At 38.1% G+C, this 17,440-nt stretch overlaps 2 protein-coding genes across 2 annotated transcripts; one reads left to right on the forward strand and one right to left on the reverse strand.

The window, feature by feature from the left end:
* Positions 1-2,698: 2,698 nt before the first annotated feature.
* On the reverse strand, positions 2,699-6,616 carry LOC145476308 (microfibril-associated glycoprotein 4-like). Its single transcript, XM_081455367.1, has 4 exons — positions 6,053-6,616; positions 5,621-5,735; positions 5,104-5,527; positions 2,699-3,351 (listed from the first exon to the last, which is right to left on the reverse strand). Exons 1-4 carry the CDS (start codon positions 6,377-6,379, stop codon positions 3,117-3,119), a joined length of 1,101 nt encoding a protein of 366 aa, XP_081311493.1. The 5' UTR covers positions 6,380-6,616; the 3' UTR covers positions 2,699-3,116.
* A 4,131-nt stretch (positions 6,617-10,747) lies between these two features.
* On the forward strand, positions 10,748-16,689 carry LOC145476143 (uncharacterized). Its single transcript, XM_081455350.1, has 7 exons — positions 10,748-11,020; positions 11,806-12,059; positions 12,512-12,629; positions 12,904-13,023; positions 14,192-14,255; positions 14,785-14,917; positions 15,187-16,689. Exons 1-7 carry the CDS (start codon positions 10,972-10,974, stop codon positions 15,715-15,717), a joined length of 1,269 nt encoding a protein of 422 aa, XP_081311476.1. The 5' UTR covers positions 10,748-10,971; the 3' UTR covers positions 15,718-16,689.
* Positions 16,690-17,440: the final 751 nt, after the last annotated feature.

The raw sequence follows: 17,440 nt of genomic DNA on the forward strand, positions 1-17,440 counted from the left end.
AATCAAGCTTTAAGTCATTCTTTATTCACAATATATGTCAGTGTCAGTTGTAAAATAAAAATTAATAAAGGCAGTCGATGTAATTCCATAATTTCCACCCTTATAAAATGCTGTAGAGTCAGCTTGGTCGAGTGGTTTAGGGCGCTGGTGTTGTAATCCGGAGGTCCCGGGTTCAAGGTTTCTAACCTGCCACTAGCGGGATTTGTTTCTCGGTAGTCCCGAAATCAAATCTTCGGTCACGCTTTGTAAATAGCTATCTGGTCTGCCTCCTGCCAGTTGTGATTTTTAACTATGTTACTTTTATTTGAAATATCTGCTTCCTCTGTTTCAGTGGCCTTCCTGTAAACTAGCTAAGCTTAATGCTAGTATAGCCAAGTGCATGAACACTATAAATAAGATTTATATTTACATTTTTGCTTTGGCCAATTTCGGTATATTAAAATTGAAACTCCAAATGTTGGGGAAACAAAAGAAGATAAATTAATTATTCATTCCTCAACCTGTTACCCAAATAGACGCATTGAGTGAGCTTTACTTTCTCTCGATGACTCAGTTAACTCAAGGTTTTTTTTTTTTTTTTTTTTTTTGGTTATGCAAGGTACACATTTGTAATTTGCAATAGTGTTATTAATTCACAAGTTATCCCTCACCCTACCAAGTTGGGTCCAATAAAACCCCACGTGATAATCAACATTCACCATAGCTCACACGGTGGAACATTTTTTTCGCGATTTTTAGAATTTGTCTGCATGAATTAGCTGCCTTAAATGGAAATGTTACTTCCAGAAGACTATGTTAACTTGGCGCTCATTTTCCTTTTGGTGTCCAAATCGACCCTAGCGAAGCAAAAGGAAAATTCAAGTGTACTAAGTGAAGTACTGGACAATTGAATTGCCTAAGCATGTTTGTATGATTGTCAACTTAACACTTTTCTTTAGTTTCAAGGAGCTATGTTAATATTTGCATTACCAAATGGGACTATAATTAACACTAGTTTTCTAAAAATTATTATTGAGTGGAACTTAAGGAAATTATTGAGGTTTATGTTGTGTGGGAAAAAGTTAAGAATTGGGTTATTAGTACACCAACGTGGCATGTTTAAAGTAAAAACTAACGGTAAAAGCGCGCGACGTTTCGACCGAACTTCGGTCATGCATTATCAAGCTTAAAAGTGAAGATAAAAATTTTTGTATAATTATAAATACAAAACAAAGAAGTAAAAGTATGTAAAGTATGAAAATGTAAAAAAGAGTGTTAACCCTTTGAATACCAACTACGCATATATGCGTAATTAAAGGTCGTGCTCTTTGTACCACTTGTGACGTCATCAATTTAAATGTCATCAGATATTCTTGATAAGCTGATAGTAGTGCTAGGCTAGCCCTTTCCGCACAATGGTCAGGTTTAGATATCGACGACATTCCGACGTCGCAAATCGAAAAACAAGGTTATCAGTTTTGGTGCAAAAACGGTGGTAAAATGGTCCACAACGCCTATGATTGATCAAGGTCCATTTCTAGGCTTCGCCCGTAATTAACATCCAACCTTTCACTGCAGCCAGAAAGAACATACAATGCAAAAGGTAGCCAGTGTAAAAGGGCAGAGAAAAACAGAAAGGAAAGGGCCAACAAACGAAATCGAGAACGGTTAATGGCAAAAAAAAAAAAAAAATTCGAAATTTTGGCTTATGCGCATGCCCGTAATTGAAGTTTTGCTCAATTTTGTACCTAATCCTCGAAAAAGCTCTCCTTTTAGCAAAAAAAAAGCTTTTTTAGCACAACTTAGGCTTATTTAGCGTCGTGGCAGCTAAAAAACCTGACTAAACGGTTAAAAACGGTACTTTTTGGCAAAAGTTTGGTATTCAAAGGGTTAAGAACAATAAAATGCATGCAAGAATAACATAATTACTAATGATGATTTTTATCTTCACTTTCAAGCTTTATAATGACCGAAGTTCGGTCGAAACGTCGCGCGCTTTTTCCGTTAATTTTTACTTCAAGATGTACTTCATACCACTATAACGTGGTATGTTGTTTGTTAAATGAACAATGAAATATTTTTAAAATGTTAAAGTTGATATTCGGGTGTCTTTTTCAGCATATTTTGTTACGGGGTCCGACTGGACCACAGTTGGTATGATCTGTATGTAAAATATGTTGGTGGGATGAAGGTTGTTGACACAATTATAAACAATTATTGGATGAGGTTTTTGTGATATCCAGAATAATCAAGGTTGAGGTAGGGGTTATCAGCCGAAGCCGAAGACTGAGGCTGGTAACCCTTACCGAGACCTTGATTATTCTGGATATCACAAAAACCGAATGTAATAATTGTTTTATTATACATTGAACGAAAAAAATGGAAGTCAGGTTTTTGCTTCTTCACTGACGGCAAGCAACCCAAAGCGCGCGAACTTGACATGATTACCCGTGACCTTGAGTGTCCCTGACATGATTATTGTATAATCTGCAGATATGACGTCACAGGCGCTGATTTCGAAAATTCACTGTACGCTTTTATGCAGAAATAGTGAGTTCAAATGGTGAGTTCAATGTATAATAATACATACGAATGGCTTTATGAAAACGGTGCTAAATAAAAGTTTGGTCTTTTGCACCAAAAGAGCAGCAGATTTTGATTTCACGACACTGAGGCCCTAAAAATCATTCTTAGTAAGGAGAAAAATTACGAAAAAAAAAAAATACTGACATTCCTCCAAATTCCTAGATCGTCTACTTCGAGTTTGATGTGTACAACCGAAAATTAGTAACAGTTCTGTAGAACTACCTTGGTTCTATCTAGCAACAGCTTCTTTGACCAAAATGAGTCTCAACACAGAATTCTCGAGATCGGTCATATTATTAATATAGGCTCTTGTGCAACTGATAGCTACATCGCTCATAAGCAACAAGCCAAGGGTGAGCCATTGTTAATGGACACAAATATACACATCCTACTAACCGAGCTCGAGGTCTGTTCTGTAAGTTACGGACCGGTTTTTCCCTTTGATTACAACGCATTCCTATGACCTGTTAAGTGCGTTTTCATTAAATTTGTTCTTGCTTGAATGGTTAATTAATGAGTTTTTTCACGGACTTTCCACAACTTCAGCTGCATCAGTTCTGCGAAACGACTTTCAATTTCATTTCACTACGTTGAAGTGAATAGTGTTGTCCTCGAAACGTGTGCCAGTTAACTCCGTCCGCAAAAGAGTCGTGCTGTCCCCCATGATACAGTCCGTTGAGGTTTGACCAGTGACAGCTCTGATACCACCAGGCCCCTTTATAAAGAATTGCGCAGCTACCACTAGACATATCATTGTCGTTATCGTTAGTAGAAAACTGCATGCCACTGTGAACAGAGCAAAGAAAGACGTAAATATGAAAAAACCAATAATAATAACAATAACCCACCGGGATCGACACAATAACAAACTGATGGCTTGGAATGCAATGTAACGTAATGTAACTTGACGTAACGTAACATAACGTTATGTAAAAACTTTGTCTAAAGAGATGACACTTGACAGTAATTAAAATTACTGATAGAGTTATAGCCCTTACTTCTACAATATATAAATCTAAGAGTAAAACCTAAGTGAACATCTTTCTTTGTTAAGCTAGAGGTTCTTTGCGTCCATACGCTACAAAAATAAAATGACACAGGTAGCTATTCCACTACGCTCCTTTGAACTAAATATTCCACAAAATATTTAAGCAAACGCGAGGTCAAGATAGCTTGATATTGGCCATATCCAGCCATCTTGACCGAGCAAACTTGTTCAATAAAGAATTTAATATGTGGGATAAATACGAATTTTCTTCGGGACACAGCGTGTAATCGCGAGCGGGCAAGATAGCGCCATCTTGCCCTTACGGGTAGTCAATCACAGCGCAGAATTTGGCTCACCTTGCCCGCTCACGGAAGAAACCATAGAAGGAGACTAAATATTCTGAAATGTCTCCAACACCCAGAATAGAGATTGAAACTTCAAGGCAGCGACCCCCATGAAGCGATGCGCATAATTCGACTCATCCTTTACGGTGGCCGAACACAGTTTTCGCGCGCGCTTTTGCTGATGCAATTCAGCGCGCGCACAGGGATTGCAAAAAACAAACATGTCGTCAATACAGCGATCATTTTATCTACTCAACACCCGCAGTATCTGTGCTATTTTTCTCTATAACTGAACGCAGTGTATTGACGGCTTTAATCTTTCATTACAAAGATATGTTAGAAAAGGTAACGATGCAAAGGACCCAGCAATTCTCAGCTTTTTCTTTCTTACCGAAAGAACCCAGTTAAACGCAGCGCATGCGTAGTAAGTAAAAAAATTGCGATTGAATGAAAAATTGCACTCTCGGAAATACACCTATTTCTCGAGAACCACTCATTAGAATTTCACTAAATTTGGCACGAAAATACTTTAGGAAATAAGTAACTGGAGTATTGAAAATAATTCAACTTTAACAAAGGAAACTCTATATATTCCAGTGGACCTTTAATAAGGGATAATTAAAGATATCTCTGTTAATTATTAGCAAAATGGTGTTGACTTGTGAGAATTTTTTCTGCAAATAAACAAAACCGATTTCAAAGGCCTGTTTATATTTATTTATGTTGCCATGGCAGCGGCACATACGGCAGCTTAACCATCAAATATTAAAGTTTGTGTTGCTAACTTACTTGCTGCCGTTTTTGACGACCGAGGGATCAAGGGTTTTAGAGGAAAAGGTGAATGAAACGTAGGTATCAAAAACTGTGTTCAGCCACCTTAAAGGGACACAGTCAGCTTTGGGACCGCGCTGACCTGGAAACTAGTTTTCTCACATTGAAAAAAATTCACCTCAACTTATAATTAAAATCAAAGATATTCGTCAAGTACATTTAGTGTTTCTCTTGATTTTCAATCGTTTACTGAAAAACCTGTTTTTGAGTGTGCTTTTGCTCATCCTATGATATTATATTAATCATGTTTGGTTAAAAACAGTATGGATCGCGTCTCTGTGATATGCAAGTTAGCTACGAAATGGTATCTAATGCACATGTACACTAGCTAACTGTGTCCAATTAATTGTATCACATGTAATTATGGGTTCTTACTTCGCTGGTCTACCGCTTTCGTCCATTGAGTCACCAGCCGTGCCACTGTATCCTCCAATCAAAAGCCGGTACTTATCTGCCTCGTCTGCTACCTTAAAAGTCGTGTATTCAGCGTATCTGATGTCTCCATCAAAGTCTTCCAGGTCAACTCTCAGAGTGACGTTATCGACTGCAGTCAAACGGTGAAGATTCTCATTTCCAAGCCAGAACTCGCTGTTCAGATCTCCAAACCCGTTTTTGTAGGATTCCCAACCAAGATAAAAGTCAACAGAGCCGTCTAAACGTCTCTGAAAAACTGTCCAACCTCCACCATCCGTGGTCATGTCACACAACACTTGTATTGGTTTACCGCCATCTGGATTGATTGTGTACACGCCACTGGATGTGAAACCATCTTCAAGCCAGCGGGAACAACTCTTTGGGTCTGCAAAAATTCCATTAAGATTTTTAGTTTTTTTTGGGGGGGGGGAGGGACACTTTTAAATTCAGATTCAGCATTAAATTCAGGATTACTTACTGCGGGGTTGTCCCGAGTAGCCACTGTCACAGTTACAATTGAAGCTTTCACTTTGGTAGTCGGGGACACAGACTTCTTTGTCACCGCAGGGAAAAGGTTTAGTCTCACACGCATTCTGTTTTGGAGATATGCATAAATTATTCATTTATGCGATTATATTGCATAAAACATTCATTTGCTTTCGCTATCTATTATTTTTGCCATCTATTTTATTTTAGCTGTTTATTTTGAAGCTATAATTATGCTTTTCATAATTTTGGTTTTTATTATTTTTAACTTCAGAGTTAAGTAAGAACATGTTACTTAAACTACGTGGATTTACAGAGTCGCTGTTCTTGTAAGGGTTGAGAAAATTAGGTGTTAAGAAATATTTATTGTTAAGAAGTTTTAATTGTTAAGTTGATGCTATGATATGCTTCATTTTAGAGTTACCGTTATTCCTCTGTATCTGAAATTTCCATCTGCTGTGAAGTTAGCATGACCATAAAATCGATCGGAATCGCTTAGTTGACAAATGAATTTTCCGGCATCGTTCTTTGCGGTTCCAAAATTGTAAGACTGGCATCGCTGCTCCTCGACGCACTCAAGCCGACAGAGACTCTCTGATTCCACTTCCATTTCCTTTATCATCCTTCCATTGAGCTTCCGCCCTTCTATTGCCTTGGCAAAGTTGACTCCATTCCAGCCTGGCTGTGAAATACGACTTATACGGCAATACACCGGCGAGCAGACAAGAGTGAGCATCAAGGCTCGATACATGTTTTGTCCGGAAGATTTTTTACCGTGCTAGCAGGTGTAACATTAGTTTAATTAATTAATTTGCTGGCCCCTGTGATATTTGTTTATTGGGTCGACATCCACTGTATAATGAATTCAATTTCCTGTTGGGTGTCTTTGAGGCCTTCAAACTCAAGCGTGAAGTTTTAGTTTTGTAGATGACATTTTAGCTGAGATTCATTTACTCATGACGCTTTCCGAATCCCAGCTTTTTAAAAACAATAAGGTTGTTCGGCATTGCTCGAGGTTTTCATAATCTATAATTACTTCTTGCTGCAAACCCTGATTCCACACAGCATCATTATTCTTTATTTTAGTTACCAACGTCATCAATAATGAAAATGAATCAATATCAGTAAGCTGTCTTTTCATCAAGGGTTGGCACTCTCCAATCGTATTATGGCAGAATGGGAAATGATGTGTGTTACTATCAATCCGTATGTGTCAGAGAAAGTCGTTGTTTGTTGTACAACTTTGGACCAGCGGCAGACAAGAAGGCATTTAAGTGTCAGCTGAGTGACTATGATCGATTTGTGGGGGTTAAAATCTTTTCTACAACGGAAAACAGGTAATTTCAGACCCTAGAGACATATTTTTTCACCTTGGGCTGACATCTTGCCATGGCGGTGAAGCTTGCGTGTCTCAAGGACCCAACGAGCTGTACCAGCTGGGACTTCGATCTAACCATGCCGGATTGGTCGTAGGGTAGAGGCCTGACAAAGAACAGCCCCTGGTCCTCCAGATAAGGGGTTGGGCAGTGGGTTAATAACCCGCTCCCAGAAAACCTGCTTATTAGAGAAACCGAAACTAGCAATGCCATTGCGCACTACCGTGGGAAGTGAAAGGCATTGCTTAAAATAGGATCAGGCGGCGGGCACTAGTGGACAACCTATGTTCCACAAGGAACGAAGAGGATTAAGTGTGAGCGAGTAGAAATACATTTGCTATTAGTTCTGCTTATTGTAGTTAAGCTTGCATATCAAGCAAAACCAAATTAATGAAAAAACATTCCAACTTCGGTGATAAAAGAGGTATTTTCAGCGCAAAGCCGCTTAGAAGAATCTAGCCCAAGTGATTAGATATCGCCAATCTTTACTCGTTTTTCAAGTTATTTTATGAGGGTAACCTTGCAACAAAAGACGTGCATAATCGCGTGGACCGTAAGCTTTCAGATTGGTGAGTACGAGTGAATGCGGTAAGCTATCGAAAACTTTTGGGTTTACGTGCGAAGGCGAGAAAGCAAGGAAAACAGTGTGACAGTGTCGATTTGCGACTACGCGCAAATTGGAAGGAGCAAGGCGTCGATAAGTTCGCGCGCAAGTGTCAGTGGGGATAAAGGCTGTCATGCTTCAAGCGATGACTGTTTTCCGCCCTGATTACACGTCACACGCGCGCTTTTGAAGAAGTTTGAAACTGACAAAATCAACAAATCAACGCATGCTACCAAGTGCTTGAATAAAATGAAACAAACTGTTTCTACTGTTTTAGTTTACTGAACTTGGTCTTAAACCAGGAACATCTGAATAGTAGCTCATCGCTTACACTAACTGCTGATGGCTTAAAGCTAAAAAACTAGCAGAAATTTGTAAAAAAAAATGTATTGAAATCAGACTGAAAAACGTCTGCCTGCAGATGGCATAATGAACGCGGAAAACAAATGTGAGAGAAGCAAACATTTATCTTACTGGCAAGGTAAGCGGAGAAAAAATGTAATGGACTCCAAGAATGATTTCAAAATGGATGAAAACAATGTTGACGACTGAACAAATTAACTTTTAAGAACGCCTGGTTACCCCTCTTTTTTGATTAGGAATGCTATTTGGACTTTTTCGCTGTCTAACCCAGAGAAGAGCTGTCAGGGACGCTAATTATAATGTGCTATTTCAAGATGAGTTTCTCATTCAAAATAAACCAAACAAAGCATTTTGTTACCATTCGCTGTGTTTTAAAGATATTTATGACTAGTTTTGCTTTTGTGTTTGTAAAGACGAATTCTAAGAAAATCGTTATAGAAAGTTTTTCATTCGTTGTTTTAGTCGGTCAAGATTGGAGGCTAATTATCTCTGAAAAATGTATGGCTACAACAAGTTTCGTTCTAAATTCTAATAGCCTTTGCTGGGATTTACTTTTTCTGTAGTCCTTTGTGTTTAAGAAGGGAAGTGCTGCAAAAAACGTAGAATATAAAAGAACAGACTTGTGAAGTGTGTCAGCTGCTTTAATTTGTTTCTGAATATTTACATTAACTTTGGTAATTTTTAATTAAGTCAACACTGTAATTTAAATCTAACCATCGAAACTTATCATAAAGTGATTGCTTGCTCTAGAAAAACGTATTAACATCGGGTCATCAAGAGATATAACACTTTACGGGCAAATAGACATTGTCAAAACTTTAGCTCTTTCAAAGATAGCTTTTATTGTCTCTGTTCTCAGCGTACCCAATGAATTTGTTGACCAAATGAGTAAGCTTCTTTCTAGCTTCGTATGGAACCAAAAACCGCCTAAAATCAAACATCCGACAATGATTGGTAAGATTAAGGACGGCGGACTTAATATGCCTGACTTTAAAATTATAAATAAATCTCTGAAAGCAGGTTGGGTAAAACGGTTCCTTAATCCTCAAACGCAGTCCTGGAAGACAATAAAGTTCGATCGTTTACATTACGTAGGTGGCCCCTTGCTGTTCGAATGAAAATTTTCTTTAAAAACTTTGCCTGAATTGTCCTTCCTACCACTCTTTTACTGCGACGTCTTAAGGTGGCCGAACACAGTTTTCGCGCTCGCTTTTGCTGATGCAATTCAGCGCGCGCAAAAGGATTGCAAAAAACAAACATGCCGTCAATAGAGCGATCATTTTATTTACTCAACACCGGCAGTATCTGTGCTATTTTTCTCTATAATTGAACGCAGATAACAACTAAAGGGAACACATTTTTCCACGTTATGGCAAGTATTTTTTGGAAGACTTGGTGTTTGGTATAGAACTTGCAGTTCTGCAAAAACCGTGTAAGATCAGCGCTTGCGCTACGTTAGATCAAGGTAGATCGTGACCAGACCAAAAAATAAGACACTTTAAGGAATACTGTAAAAGTCGGCCAAACAACGTGAGACGCGTGAATACAATATTTCGGCTGGCCATCACCAACCTTCTTCAAGCAAGTTTACATGGGATATATATGAAGAACAGAAGTGATCTGAGCTGCCTACGTGATGTGTAAAAATAAGAATTACAAAATAACAATTAAAGGAAATGTAGTACAATAAAGATAACAATTTACGGTGAAATTTACATTTCGGCTCTTTTGTTGAGGCGTACAGGCTCTGGTGTGTTGGCTCGGTAAATGAGGAATGCCTCACGTGCCTTTCTTATGTAATCACGAATAGACTTAGTTTTAGACTCAAAATAAATTGAAGGTTGAAGAAACGATCGTATATACCCCGCTCATGTGAACTGCGGTGAAACTACTTCAACACGAGTATCATTTTATTGACCAAAACCTCATGACTTATACATTTAGTAATTATTACATAGCTATCTTGGCGAGCAGGCCAGATGAGCCTATTCCTGCGTTTTGATTGGCCAGCCAAGCGTTCCAAACGAGGAATCTTACCCGCACGGGATTACCCGCTGCTTCACGAAGAAAACGGTTTTCTTTGTACCATAAAATAAATCTATTACTGACCAGGTTTGGTCGGTCAAGATGGTTGGATATAAGCCTTGCGTGTTTATGGACCTTGACAGCGCCACGGTCCATAAACACATGTAACGATAACTTGGCCAATGTCCAGCCATTGTTATTAATAACTCCTAAAACTCAATAAGAATTACGGAAGGCCACCTTGGCAGATATCATGGTTGTCAATTATTTCGGATAGCTTTTATACTCTGTAAAGATGAAGGTAAACGGCCGACCTCGATCTTCCGCCAAGTTTTGCTAGCCAATCAAAACGCAAGAATAGGCTCATCTGGCCTGCTCGCGAAGATGTCTATGTAATAATTATTGAATATATAAGTCGTAAACTTTTAGTCATCATCTGCCAAGTTCTGCCAAGTTTTCTCCGATATGGCAGCACTTAAATGCAAATGTGCATGTGTAAATAAAGTACTAAATGTGACACAGAGGGTGGCAAGTCTGTGTAATAATTGTTTTATTTACATGCATATTGCCGTGAATGTATAATTATAACGTTTTTGGCTTAAGCTAGTTTTGTCTAGAAATTTCTTGAACCAGCTGCTTTGCTTCGGAAACGCAGGAACTTAGTACTAAATCAAACAAATTTATAAAATTTCAAAACAAACAGTCAACATAAATTTGAGACATTCATTGTACACATCCAACGAAAAGCGTGCAGTGTCCAACTACAGCACCAACTGACTTAGAATATAAAATTATGGACAATTTATTCCAAAATAAATAGAGTCGCTCATTATAACGGCCCAATGAATAAAGAACTGTAGAAAGAGCTGTAATTATCAAAAGGCTTTCATTTCCAACACCTGCTGTAAACGTGAAATTTGCGTGCCAATTGCAAATTGACGAGCCTCAAACAAAGAAAAGAAAATATTTTTTAAAATGCTGCTTTTGAAGATACTCCTCATTTTATTTTGGATCGCGAAGAAAGGTATACTAGGCTTTCTACTTTGTGTTCAATATAAACTGCTGTGTTTGAAGGTGATCAGGACGTATATGTTTCTTATTATGACAAAAAATTCAAAATCTACCCAAATATGTTATGACTGATAAAACCTTTCAATGTTCCGCCACTAGAACAAAATTGTAGTCTTTGGAGAACACTGTGAGAGATTTTGTAGAAGTTGGTAGAGATCGCTAACTCTTAACTTGCCGATGTCAAGGACTGACAATCGACAAAGAGTGATTTAGAAACTGGCCGTACATGTCTCTCATGTTTTTCACCTGCACCATGCACATTTTTAGGGCAACGGCTAATACACGAAGACTAAAACCAATGCTTTTAGTATGTGTTAGCGTAGATATCGGGTAATAATATGCTCGGCATATTGGAGGAGAACTGACCTGATATAACATTTTGCAGTTAAAGAAACTCATGCCCATTGTCATGACACGTAATTTACAGTCCCGCTCAGGTTAATGAAAGCGAAGGGAACTTCTTGACGACTCAAAACTGTTCTAAATGTAACTAGTTGGCAGGTTTTTTATATGGACGAGAGCTTGATATGCGCGAAAATAACACTTCCAAATTACCTGAATGTCTATCCCGTTAGAGGTAGTCTTTCAGTTTGTAGTAAATTAATTTCGAGTCATTTTTTTTTTCAGATTGCTTATTTGTAGCCGATATTTCCTTTTCAGAATGTTGTCGTATCAAGGAGTTTTCAGCATCCATTACAGGAAAATATTATTTATTTATGGTAGATATTTCCTTTTCAGAATGTTGTCGTGTCAAGGAGTTTTCAGCACCTATTACAGGAAAAGTTTTGGCCGATCACGTTATCAAGACTTTAGATGTGGCGCAAGAAGAAACGTGCAAGATTCACTGCTACCTGAGCGACATCTGCCAATCAATTAACATAAGCCCTCGGCTTGACAGCGGCGTGTGGAGGTGCGAATTGAGCGATACAGACGAAAAACAAAATCCAGAGAGTTTCATGGAAGCTGACGGCTATAAATATTACGCGACGAAGGTAACTGACATTTTGCCTGGTTGTCTGCTGTAGTTCTTCATTATTGAACTCCTTCTCGTTGAAACTTTTGCCTTTTTTCCACAGTCATTAATTTTGTATGACTATATATTTGTAATTACTTGTCTTCAGGCCTTAGGAGATGTATTTAACTTTAAATATCCTTTCCAAAAGCTAACATTTGTGACATGTTTTACTTATCTACTTCCAGCACATGTAAAATACCTCCATTTGCTGATATTTCGACCCTCTACACTATGTTACAGATATCAGTTGAGAAATGAACCAAAATCGAAAAAAAACACTGAAAAATTAACGGCGCATGCATTATTGAAATGAAACTCTCTCTACAAATCGTAAAAAAAAAAATTGTTTAAATTGTTGATTAACCATCCTGAGTAAACATCCTGTGACGTTCTTTAGAAATAAAATTGATTTTTTTTTTCCTGATACAGAATCCCTGCAGAAGTTCTCCATGTGTAAAGAATTCAATATGTAGACCGAATTTCCTAGATGATGACAGCTTCCAATGCATCTGTCCGTCAGGCTTTACCGGAGACGAATGTAGCACAGGTACCAGAAAATATAATCCAGTCTAAATATTCAAAACGAATAACAATGTCATTATACTTGTAAATGTAACTGATCAAAACATACTAAGAAAACAGCTCGGCTTGTTCTGAAAATTACCAAAGCGATCTAAAAGAGGTCGTATTATTATTTTATAGGAACATAAATAGTTGCATACGGGTTTTCGCGTAAGTTCCGATGAAAATTCTTAATCAGCCAATCTGAACGCGCTTTTTGATCAAAAAATGGTTTTTTTGAATGGTTTTTGTCCTTTCAGATGTGGATGAATGTACTACTGGTTCTCATAACTGTTCAGCTGATGAATCTTGTGTTAATAACGTAGGATCATTCACTTGCTGCAGCAAAACCAATGGAAATAGTACAACATCAATAATAAGTAAGTGTGACTGAAAATGAACTAATCAGCTGTCTATGGTTGTAGTTATACGGTGTTCTAGCGCCTAGTCTACTGCCGTCATGTTACCCATACATAATTTGTGTGTGTATGGTTTTCTGCCAAGATGTGTGTTCAAAGCTATAAGCTTGATTAAAAATAAAACAAATATCAAAGCAATACAATGTAGAGGAGAATTGCAACTCGCAGAAAGCTCACAACTTTGTTGTTTCCAAGAATCAAGCCGAGGAGAATTTGAACCCGTGACCTCCCGTTGACATGTCCAACACTCTATAATCATGAGAAGAACGAGGATGGACGCTATATAATTGATAAGAAGTTGTCTTGTGATTTACAATTTATGATGCAAATTAAACTGTAATACTAGCTGAATTTAACAACCTTTCTCTATACCCCAGCGTGATGCTGGCTTGACTTTATAACTGTAAATAAACTGTTTGGGCCGGGTTGTTCAGAGCCCGATTAAGCTCACCCAGGAAAAGGTAGAATTTTGATTTGAGTTTTGTAACTTTGTGGTGAGGTTTTCTGTGTATTGTTTTGCCTTCTGTTTTGAGTTTTAATAATCACCATTTGCACAAAACAAAGCAGCAAAAAACCGTTTCTATAAAAGAAAAAGTTATTATTCGGTTAACTTTTAATCCTGGGTTAGCGTTAACCGGCTTCCGAACAATCCTGCGCTGTTTTTAACAAGTTAACCTAACATGAGCCCGCGATCCAATCGAAAACCAGCACTTGTTTAGCGATCAATTAAAAAAAACACGTGATCTCGATGAGCTGTAAACTTGAGCCCGCGATATGGTCACGTGATACTGGTCAGCGGATACCTTATTTTGACAGGTGTCAATTGATCATAACATGGATGTCCAATATCAAAGAAGTACACGGTAAACCGAGGCTGCATGTCTCTGTCAACCTATTATTTGGAGTATGGCCGCCATGTTGCGCGACTCCGTCGCCCGCAGTCGCCGTCGTGCGTACACACCCACGAGCAATACCGCTAGCCATGATAAACATGAGAAAATCAACTCATGGGTTTTCATTTCTTTCCTATATGAGTATGGGGCTCCGCCTGGCGGCCCTTGGGGCCGCCGGAGCTTCGCTATAATCATTTTGCACTTATTGCATTTTTTGTTGCTGTTAATATTTACAGGATATAAAGGTTATAATCCAGATCACCCAGCCTGTTCGTGTGCAGATGTCTTAATTAACACACCGTAAGGCGTTTCGTGACATAGCTAGATAAGTCACTCCAAATCAAACTCAGTATAAGTAAGCTTGCATCATAATCAAATGCCCAAATAATCGTCGTACTCAAGAAGCTAAAGTTGCTAAACTCTACGCATCAGTCGAGCTCTGTAACGTTTTCCACGTGCATCATAAGTCGAGAAAGTCGCTAATTGAGTGAATTTATAAATGGGCAAATAATTTATAGCCACAGTTATGTCATGTCGGGTAATAGAGAACGATGGCAAGCTGAGAATGAAGAACAATTCAAGTGGTTCAAGCAGTATTGTTAGTAAGGTGATGCAAGATTTATATTAATAAGAAGCAAAGAACGCAGTGCCTATTTGTTTAAATTAGCCTCAAGAAACCTCACCTTTACAAAGAAGAAATTGGACATTTTTTTTACTTTTTCCTTCCACATGTTTCCATTTTTCGTGTTTAACTTCAAGGCCATTTCTTAGTTTAAGTCATGTAATTGATAGTAAGGTTACAATTGATGGTATTTTTGATGCTCCACAGAGAGTCTAGAAGTGGCGCTTACTATCTCAAAACCGACGAGGGAGTGGTAGCTCACACTTATTGCCACATGGAGGACATAGTTGAATGCGGTGGAGGTGGCTGGACTCTAGTTATGAAGATTGATGGTGAAAAGGTATGGAAATAAGGGGTCATGTTGCAGCTCTCGTAAGGTCTCACACGGATTTTCTTCTTTCACTTATAACTTAATCTTGCATGCCTAGTCCTATATGTAATCTGATCGTAGCTACTGGACCGTTAATCAGCAAAGAAAACTGCATTTAATCATTTATCCCTGCGGAAAATGAGTTTTTTTGTATTTCCATGTGGCCAAAATCTGGGTCTAATTTTTATAACATACTAATGTATTTTCCATCAAAATTTGATTTCCACTTTGCTTGTTAGACTACATTTTCCTATCACGCAGACCTTTGGAGCAACAAGACAGCTTACAGTCAAGCCTCTGGTAAAACTGGGCTTGATCTTGAAGAGACAAAGATGCCCAGCTACTGGAGTAATCCTTTTAACAAAATTTGCCTTGGAATGAGGGTTGGCGGGGAGACAAAATGGGTATCTATTGATAAGCAGGCAATCTCGTTATACTCCCTTCTGGCAGACAACAGGTACAAAGGAACAACCATTGGCAGAGACAAGTGGAAATCGCTTTTGAGTGAATCTTCACTCCAACCAAATTGCAACATGGAAGGATTTAATGTAATGTCGCCAACTGGGACATCCGACGCTGCCATTACCAGAATTGGAATTATAAGTAACAACGAAGGAGATTGCACTTCTTGTAATTCACGAATTGGATTTGGTTCCGCCGGCTCTAGATGGCAAGATGGTCGCAACTCCTGTGGAAATGAAGCAGCGGCGTACAACTCAGACAATGGAGAGAAACATATCAAAGCAAACTGCTACATTCTTGTTCAGTGAATCCTGGATTCCAGTCATCGATCAGTGCATTGTACCTCGAAGAACACTTTATTGCATCAGTAGTGTTAACACTTAACGTGCCGTTTTCACACTAAGCTTATGCGAGTGAAACTGCGCTAAAAAATCACAGCCATCTTGTTCTCGACGTGCAACGGATTATGCCTCGCGTCCAAAAGCCAAACACTGTACATTTCGCTAAAGACAGTAGCGCTCTGGAGATGATTACCAGTAAAAGAGCGAAAAACACGTTGCATTGCATTTGCACTCTACTTTATTTCCTTCAGTCCATCTTTATGTAGACATGATTAATTGATCATCGCAGTTATGCATTCAACTTAAGCAGTTGTGAAATTAATTAAAGCCTGAAAAAAATTCAGGCCTGAACGGGTATATTACGAACTCACAAAGTGACCAGCTTCCCAGTTGGTTGATAGCTCAGTTGGTAGAGCACTGCACCGGTATCGGGCCTCAATTTTTTTCAGGCTTTAATTTCACAACTGCTTAAGTTGTATGCATAACTGCGGTGATCAATCATGTCTTCGTATCTTTCTCCGCAGTTCAAATATATGATATTTCTTAAATTCACTTGTATTCTTAGTCATCTTTGTAATTATGACCATCATACCGAGGTACTGGAGTGTTACAGGGGCAAATTTATTGCTTGTTATAGCAATACAATGCCCTCTGATTGGCTTTCTACGAACTTTCAAAATTACCTTTTTATGGCAATATCCTTAATATACGAAATACTCTTTTAGGCCGATATTATTTACAGGCTTATTCTGGGTATGTTAGATTATAAAGTGGGTGAAGCGTTGCTGATTCAGCACTGTATTTAACGAAAGAAGCTTGCATTCCCGTATCTGATGAAATGACCAAAACAATCAATCAATGAGTGTTACTCAGCTGCTAAGAGTAGTATATTAAGTTGTAAAGCGACGTTGATCAGTAAATGTAAATAGCGCTCTAGAAGGTATCAAATTATTATTATTATTATTATTATTATTATATACATGAAAAAATTATTCGATTCTGATTGGCTGAGAGCAGTGCAGTTCAAGTGTAACACCAGTGCAAATTACACATCGTTATTCTGGATTATGATTTGGCTGAAAGACAATGGGAAATTTTCTAAGCCAATGATATCATGTAAAACGATGACAAAAATTTTGTACGGAAACTTTGAACAAAGTTTTCTCGAATGCGAAAAATGGCTTCAAGAAAGATCTCCCGGCACTTCCTCCACTCGAATTTGTTCATGTTTATGTTCATAAGTAATCATACGGTTTTTCTCGTTCAATTTGGAATTAATTGCACTTGTGAGTTTTTCAAAAAGCTCAACTATTATTTTAAGGGATACGTGACACATATCCCTTCCACGGATATTCATGGCTCTTTTTCATATAAACGCCTGGTTTTTGCTACAAGGTTTAATTTTTCAGTTAGATGCAATTTCCGTGACTTACGAGAAAATAAGGTGTACATTATTTGTTTTATATTTGATTGGCCAATCTAACGCTCAGTTTATACAGGTAGCGCCTAGTAGCAGAATCGTTCGTTAAAAAAATACGTGTATATATGTGTGCAAATATAAAAAAAATACTCACTATATATCAAAAGCAAACATACGACTGTTAAAAAGAAAGATAATGCACTGTGGGATTAAAATTGAAAATTAAAAACTGCTTTCGTGAATTCATCAATATTCTGTACTTGTGTCATT

The sequence above is a fragment of the Orbicella franksi genome, chromosome 2 (genome assembly GCF_964199315.1).
Source record: "Orbicella franksi chromosome 2, jaOrbFran1.1, whole genome shotgun sequence".
In the NCBI taxonomy this organism is placed as follows: Eukaryota; Metazoa; Cnidaria; class Anthozoa; order Scleractinia; family Merulinidae; genus Orbicella; species Orbicella franksi.